At 43.1% G+C, this 8,120-nt stretch overlaps 1 protein-coding gene across 3 annotated transcripts in view; it reads right to left on the bottom strand.

Annotated features, from left to right (window-relative positions):
• Nucleotides 1–2,445: 2,445 nt before the first annotated feature.
• MPP7 (MAGUK p55 scaffold protein 7) overlaps nucleotides 2,446–8,120 on the bottom strand; it is a 151,186-nt gene continuing 145,511 nt past the window's right edge. For all 3 annotated transcript variants that reach the window (XM_045289877.1, XM_045289878.1, XM_004702270.4), the window contains 2 exons: nucleotides 6,291–6,434; nucleotides 2,446–4,625 (listed from right to left, as the gene is read on the bottom strand). In XM_045289877.1, the coding sequence (XP_045145812.1) occupies nucleotides 4,446–4,625; nucleotides 6,291–6,434 (324 nt within the window). In that variant the 3' untranslated portion in view covers nucleotides 2,446–4,445. The remainder of the gene's footprint in view (nucleotides 4,626–6,290; nucleotides 6,435–8,120) is intronic.

Genomic DNA, 8,120 nt, shown 5'->3' with positions numbered 1-8,120 from the left:
AATGCTCTTAGAGCATTTAACACAGCAGAACAATCAGCCATGGGGTAAACACTCCATGGTACAAGATGCTTCTCTGTTCTTATTTGTCCCTCGTGGATTTAATCTTGTAGGTTTAACTACATGCTAGGACCACAATAAGGACAACTGGCGTAACAAAATTCGGGGACAATGATAAATCCATTTGGTAGTCATAAAGCTCAGGTGGTGGGCACAGCTGTGCTTAGGGGACTAGAGGGTAGACCCACAGCAACGCAGTTTGTGCCCTGTGGGCTTCAATAAGGATGCTTCACAGAGAATGGCGCATATCAAATGCTCAAGCAAATCAATTCAGTAAAGAGTGCAACGATTACATTGTTTCCTTTTGACTTCAAGCAGAACACACGCAGCTAAGCTTGATTCTCTCTCATGAGACTTAACTCAAGGCCACGAGATGTATTTATTCAAAAATCCTCAAATCCTGAGTCTGTCGTCCCGTTCTCATCCCACACCCTCCCGAAAACCTGTCCAGGTAGAAATCTGGGCAGATTCGCAAAATACTATAGGAAGTATTTCAACTAGCTCCGATACTAGTTCAACAGACAAGGCCTCCCACTTCTCTGTCTGGGATAGAATCACCCTGTTTACCTTCTGCCCAATATTCTTAGCTCAAACAATTCCACATTTCAGATCTGTTCTTTATAGCAAATGATTTTCGGATAACAAGTTCTGTATGATTTAGGATACTTGCAAAAAAAATAGAAAATACTAACTCAAAACCAGCTTAATTAATACAGGGAACATAATGGCTTATATTAAAAATCCAGGGGCAGGGGAGGTTTCAGCCAGGCTGGAGATGCAGCATATGGTTGGACAGCCTGCACACCGCTCCAAAGTGCCTTCTTCATGGGAAGGGACTTGTGGGAACTAAACCCCAGCAGGCCTCTGCTCCCACGGTTAGCAGCGTAACCCGTAACCGTGGCAACTCTACCAGGTCTCCTTTTTTGCACTAAAAGAAGGTTAAATAAGAACCAGATGCACAGTTCAGACTTACCTACAAATGGGACTGGTACACACACTCTCTAGGCATGGACTCTGTTTGGAACCTGAGCCTACCTATGTAAGCAAATAGCAGTTTGTCCTTATGCACAGCTTAATCAGTTTAGCTTTGCCTAGCAGGTCTCACAAGCCAGGTGTAACACTAATTCCTAATGGGGTTGGGGGGTTGGGGAGCGGATGGGAAGTGGCTGGTCCTCCATCACCCATCCCATTGCATGTCTCCACATCTCTAAACTCCTGGTCTACATGGGTAAGCACAAGCCTAGTGAATCTCATACCACCACCACCACCACCACCACCAGATGTTTAAAAAAATATGAAACTTTAGGCATGGAAAGCCAACGAAATGACCTGCTATCGCAGCACAAAAGCGAGTTTGTTCTCCCACGGGCAACAGCAGAACATGGCATCCAAATGCAAAAACAATTTTCAAGTACATGCACGCATACTTTAAAGATACTTTATTAAGAGCAATGATTTTTCCATTAACTTATAAATTCTTCCTAGAGTCACAAAGGAAATAAATAATAAAAATGTGTATCTTCCAGAGGCTTTTTAACAACATAGCTTTATAAATCTAAAAAGTTCCCATGGTTGTCAACGGAAAATATTATTGTATTTAGATAGATCCAGTCATTAAATAATATCATGAATGCCCACAGATTAAGATACCAGCAAGCTCCATATTGGTAAGTAAAACCAGAGTTTGAAAAAAAAAAAAACCAACCCCAAAACCCCTAAACTTTAATTTCACCTTTTCTTTTTTTTTTAAATCATTTTATTAGGGGCTCATACGACTCTTATCACAATCCATACGTACATCAATTGTGTCAAGCACATTTGTACATATGTTGCCATCATCATTCTCAAAACACCTGCTTTCTACTTGAGCCCTTGGTATCAGCTCATTTTTTCCCCTCCCTCCCCTAATTTCATCTTTTCAGTTTTAACCATCTCATCAGTTATGGGAGTACAGAATTTCCTTGTTGGTCTCAGATTTTAAGAATATGGGTTTAAAGTAAATCATCCTCTTCTCATATATTGGCTAACATTTGGGGGAGCAGGCTGCTGAAAGAACGAGTAGAGAGGGGGATGTAGCTTTGGCTACCCTTTTGTTGACAGTAGAGGAGTGCAGAATCTGGGGTCTCTGGCTACAGTTATAACAAGGCCTTGGAACTGACCCAGCCTTACCACGTTTTAACCAACTCTGTTCAGTATCATGATGGCCAGGTGCCTGTCACTTGCAAGACTGTAAGCACTACCTGGCAGAGTTTCCTCAAATTGCCAAAGTGCCCCTTGCCCCCTTTCTTCTCATTATTTTAAACATCTTGGTCAGCTCTAGTCTAAATCGGGAGACAGATCTGAAGAGTTACCTTTTTATAATGCCCCCGCCACCACTAACAACTCAAACCACCCCCAACCCCCAACCCCCTTGAGCTGCATTTACCTCGACAGTGGAGAACTGAGGCGATTTGCTGGCAAAATGAAAAAAATACAGACGTCATTACCTCTCAACAAAGAATTAGGATTGCCTACGTTATTGCCTAACTTGTTATACATTTCCCATTATCCTTAGTACAGGATCTCAGGTCAGTATTGAGAGGAGACTAAGGGACACAAACCAACTACTTAGGATTCGTAATTCTCGGACCAGCCTTACAATTTTAAAGTAATACTCAGTCAGATTTGGCAACCCTAATCTCTCTCTCTCTCTCTCTCTCTCTTAAAGCTAAATTGCTTGCTAATTAATAAACTTAAAACTCACTGTTTGGATTACACCGGTAGGCAATGTTTGGCCTAATTGTCTAACGCTGATGGTCAGACTGTGGGAAGGTCACCGGAGTGATTTTGTTTCTGTTTCTAATACAGGATTGGACTCAACTGAAGAAGACCAGTGAATGATGCCCTCAGTTGTGCAGCACAGACATGACTCAGATGCACATCTGTCTGAGAACAAACCAAGGCCAAATATTTACATGGAATGTTGACCCTGATTTATAGTTATGACACCTTTACATATCATTGATATATCTCAGGAATAGCCCCACTTGGTAATTTTAAAAATATGCCTTTCAAATAGTTCATAAATATATAAAATTTCACTAAATCCTATTTTTCTTTAAGTAAGCATGACATCTATAACTCTCTTTACAAATCAACCAAAAATAATACCTCTTCCCCCTCTCTTACATTCACAAGCGCACTGATCTTCGATTGGCTGTGTCTTAGCATGCAAGCACTGCAGGGCATGTTCCCCTACACGTCTTGTGGATGTGTCTAGTATTCCGAGAACTCTAGTTATTTCACTGCTGGAGACCAGCAGTATCATGGAGAATGAGAGCCCCCACTGAAAATATTTACAATAGAATCTTCTTTCTCAGACTTCTTTACAAATGGTGAGGTGGGGATGGTACTTGGGCCAGGGTTAAGAATTACTTTATTATTTATTTATTTAGGAATCACTTTATAGATAAATAAGTTAAGATTACAAGAAAAGTTTTCAAAATCACACCTTAATGGTATGCCTGGTGCCCAATAGCTATTTTTTAAATGGCTGTGTTTTCGTTAACTGTACATCAGTGTTGTGTCTAGTGTCTACTCTTAGGATATGAATCACATTTTTTTATATTTACTGGGAAAAGTGACTTGTGAGGATTTACAGATAAAAATTACCTTTGTGATCATTACCTAACCCTAAGACACCACCTTGCTTAATGTGATTGATACCACAGAGAGAGGTTTTAAAAGTCACACACTTAAGAGCTTTTTAGTGTCTATCTTCCCATATTAAAGATGCACTGAGCTGCCAAAACATACTCATAAGGACTTCTTAGACTATATATAACATGAAGGCTACTTAAAATCCCGGCAACGTTTCAGTAGTTTAAGAATGACTTTTCAATGCACACATTGTGGCCATGTTGAGCATCCGTAAGCAAAGGCTGACACTTTCAGCAAGGGGACCTTTGTTTACTGCCAGACCAGTTATATCTGTGATGGCTGCCTGAGAACACTGAGACACTGTCCTGTCTGGTGCTAGCAATACCCTCAACTGCTAACACGGAAACTGGCTGGCGGTGACACCCCCCACCCCTCACCCTGAGACAACTGAAGCACCAAACTCCTCTCTCTGCTGCCTAGCGCTTTCTCTTTAGGGCACTCAGCTCGGAGCCGGAGCTGCACTAGAGAGAAGCAGACGGCTCCCAGCTTTGCTTAACAGACAGCACTGTGTGTGTCTTATTACTCACACGTTGTGTTTGAAATAAGGCTGTAAAAGGATACAACCATGTTCACAATATTGTACATTTATGACAGTGATGTAGATTTAAAAACCCTGCCACCCAAATGGTAACTGAATCCATACTAATCATGCAGTCTATAAAAAAGCGGGCTGGGAGCTTCTTCCTGAGTCACGAATGCAGCCAGCTCACTGGAACCCAGTGGGCATCAGTTTCCAATCTGTCAAACGTCGTCTTCAGCTCATGGAAGGCCACGGTGAGATCATCGTTTACGATGGTCTTGTCAAAAAGGTGGCCATACTGGTTTTCCATGATCTGTGCAGACTGGATCATTTCTTGAAAGTCTTCTTCCTAAAAGGGAAGTTATATTTTAAAAATCGGTTAACCAGGCAATTACATCACTTCCTATTAATGCAAACATTCGACCACTGACTCACCCAGGGCTTGTCTTCACTCCATCCAGAATTGAAAAGGATCCTCCTTGACCATGAGCTCCTCAGGCGACTAGAGTCTAACTGAGCCGCTCTGACAAAGGCCGCGTCTCCCACCTTCCCTGAATGTCTGGATAATTGGCCACTAGGTTTAGCACAACTGGGATATTGGTACATGGAAGTCGTTAGGGGACGGGGAAGAATGGGGAAGGGCAGTTTCCTCGATATTCAAACTGGTTGTCTTCCTTGCGCTTCCTCATCTCAAGGAACTTAAAGCACAAACAACGTTGTCAGAGCTGCGTGCGTTATGAAAAGGTAGTTACTGGGCCGGCCCGTTTCTCATTAGAGGGGAATCAGGAGCCACTCATGTTCACATTGTTGAAACCCAAAAGTATTTTAGTTGGCTAGATAGCTTGACTATATAATTACATCTAAGTGTGCCAAACCCTAAGAATACGTTACCATTTATTATCTTGAGAAACCTTTAAACTTATAAATAGTACACAATAAAACTCCTTATATTGCAACATACTGAAGTGATTTCAGAGCCCCATTTCGATGTCACACAGGGCTCCACAGCACAGCTTTACACTTCAGTCCCAATCAAGAGTACGCTCACTAACGTCCTGGCGACACGCAGCCAGCCGGGATGTGCATTTGAGAACAGTGACACTTAGCAGATCTGCAGACGCTAACTCCCTGCCATCGGACGCACAGCAGCCCCGTGACACACCGCAGGGCTGACTGCGTTGGTGGGTTTTCCCAGACTCTTTTCAAGAATAAAAGGCCTCGTATCTTTTTCTTGGAGCAACTAGTGGGTTCGAACTGGTGACCTAAAAGTTAACAGCCCAACACGGAGTCAGAAATCCAATCTGTATTTGGTTAGCACAATTAATAACCTGCAAGGTAATGTAAACTAAGGCTAAAGATGAGCTAATTAAGAGAAAAAACAAAAGTAAAGCTTTTCACATGTGACTGCTTTGCTTTTAATTTTTGATGCAAAGGAAGAAAACACGATTCAGAGCCAAACACCAAAACAATGAAAGATCTTGCCAGAAGCCATTACAGTCACCAGCATACCCCAGGCTCCATTTCCAGGAAATACAAATATTATTGAAAAATAATACGAGGAGCCTACTTTCCATATGTGCAGAAAGGAATTTTTCCTTGTGCTGTGCTAACTGATTCATATGCAAGGAGACCAAAAAAGAAAATCATTAAAATGTTCATTTTAAGCCTGCTGCTTTTCCTGAGCAACAGTAATCGACTTGGGCTTTTTGCTTACCCCCCAACTTTAATAAGGCCAGTCTGAAAAATAATCAGTAGGCATTTTACATCAACGTCAGTCCACCAAAATCCAACCTGTATGCCTGACGACATATCAACTGTCAGCTTCGTGTGACGCTCCGTCCACAGAAGCACAACGCCAATTACAGAGCGATCACTCAAAACGGATGCAGCACCTACATGCAAGTCTACCTCTCCTGGATCTGTGGATCACAACATCAAGTGCTACAGTCTTCCCACAGATGCTGCCACTACACAACTGCTTCACACACACTCCGCTGGTCACCAGTTCACTCACTGTGAAGGGTTTGGCCGCTCCTTGGTCGTCTCTGCTTGAAATCATCTTGGCGTTTTTTCTTGTCTCTCTCAGACGTTCTATTGACGGAGGCTTTATAAATATCACAAAAGGCTTAAATTCTAGTGTTCTTAAATGCTTCACTGTCTGCAAGAAAAAGTGGTGGGTTTGTTTTGGGTTTTTTGCTTTGTATTTATCTTAGAACGCTTTAAGTGAGTTTTAGAACAAAACGGAATTCTTTTTCTAAAGAGAAAATTCATTCCAATCTTCATCTAACGCAGGTCAGTGGGTTTTCTGTGTGCTATTTGCGCAGTGCGTTGCTGACAATTAAATGTAACAGTTACCTCTGAAAAGATGTCGAGAGCACGTAGTTGGTATTTATAAGTGTTCTGAAGTGTGCTCTCATCGAAACTGAACACAATGGCTAACCATACTAGAAAATTGGTTTCTCAGATCAAATGCTTAAAAAGATGCTGTGAACTAACTAACTTCTATTTCTGTAAGTATTACGTGATCCCATTCGAATGAGCTCAAGCACTGTTCCTTATCCTGCCCCTTCGGAGGCCCCTAAAGGTGCAGGCTCCCACCTCCCCATGGAGGTGACCAAGGGTTCCGCATCCAATCCCTCATGTTCTATGGGCTCGGCTTCTGGATACTAAACTCAACCACCAAAGGGGACTGGCATACAAGGCGCTGAGAGGGGACTTAGGTAGACAGGCTGGAGGGGTGGAGGAGTGTGACGTGTTGATGGGGAAGGAGGGGGATGTTAAGCATTGGAGGGAGTTCTGGAGCGACAAGACCCAGTGTCCCGCAGAGAAGTTCCTCACAAGCACAACAATTCCATTCATGGCTACTGCCTAAGGCAGAAGTCAGCCTCCCCACTGAGCCTTGGGACCCTGGGCCTCCATTGATGCCTTCATTGAAGAGCTTCTCAGGGCCATGTTGGCCTTGGCAGGGAGTATAGAAGGCACCTCCCAGGGTGTGGCCATGTTGGAGGGTGAGTGTGGGTTTCTGAGTGATGAGAGAAAGGCTGAGGGTGGGTATCGGCTGGAGGACATGCGGTAGGAGAGGAAGAGACTGGTGTCTCATTCTAGCGTGTTCCTAAGAGTTCCCAGAGTGAAGGCAAATGTGGACCCTTGGCTACAGGAGGGATCTGTTTCATTACAAGGGCTGTGAAATGCCACTCGGCTTTTGTTGGCTGGGGACACCTGGAGGAGCCAACATTAAAGCAAGACACCAGAGAACAACACAATGTCCACTACTAAAAGTTACACGCACTTATAGTCTTATAGAACACACAAAATACATTAGATATATAAAATGGTGTACGGGTTTAAAAAATAAATACAAAACATCTAGATGAAATATGCTATAGCCATTGCATTTAGCAAAAACTAAATACAGACAAGAGATCTTGGGCCCTTGGGCCCCAATTTTTTAACACTAAGGGATATTTCATCACAAATGTTTTTTCTAATCACATTTACCAGTAAATGCTCTTGCGATCTTACAACAGAGGATAGATAGAGGCAATAATGGACGCTAAGAATGAGCAGACTCCAAATTGACCTCCAATGGAAATGCCCGCATGAAGTGTGATCACAGGGATGCCCCCGGGTGTTGAGTAGATCACTGATTACAGAGATACCCCGGGTGTTGAGTAGTTCATTGACTACAGGGGTGCCCCGGGTGTTAGTAGATCACTGATTACAGAGATACCCCGGGTGTTGAGTAGTTCACTGACTACAGGGGTGCCCCGGGTGTTGAGTAGTTCATTGACTACAGGGGTGCCCCGGGTGTTGAGTAGTTCATTGACTACAGGGGTGCCCCGGG

This window comes from Echinops telfairi, unplaced genomic scaffold, assembly GCF_000313985.2.
Source record: "Echinops telfairi isolate 266 unplaced genomic scaffold, ASM31398v2 ScPeMD7_31;HRSCAF=116, whole genome shotgun sequence".
In the NCBI taxonomy this organism is placed as follows: Eukaryota; Metazoa; Chordata; class Mammalia; order Afrosoricida; family Tenrecidae; genus Echinops; species Echinops telfairi.
Note: the sequence above shows the minus strand (reverse complement) of the source record. Positions and strands in the feature narration are given on the sequence as shown.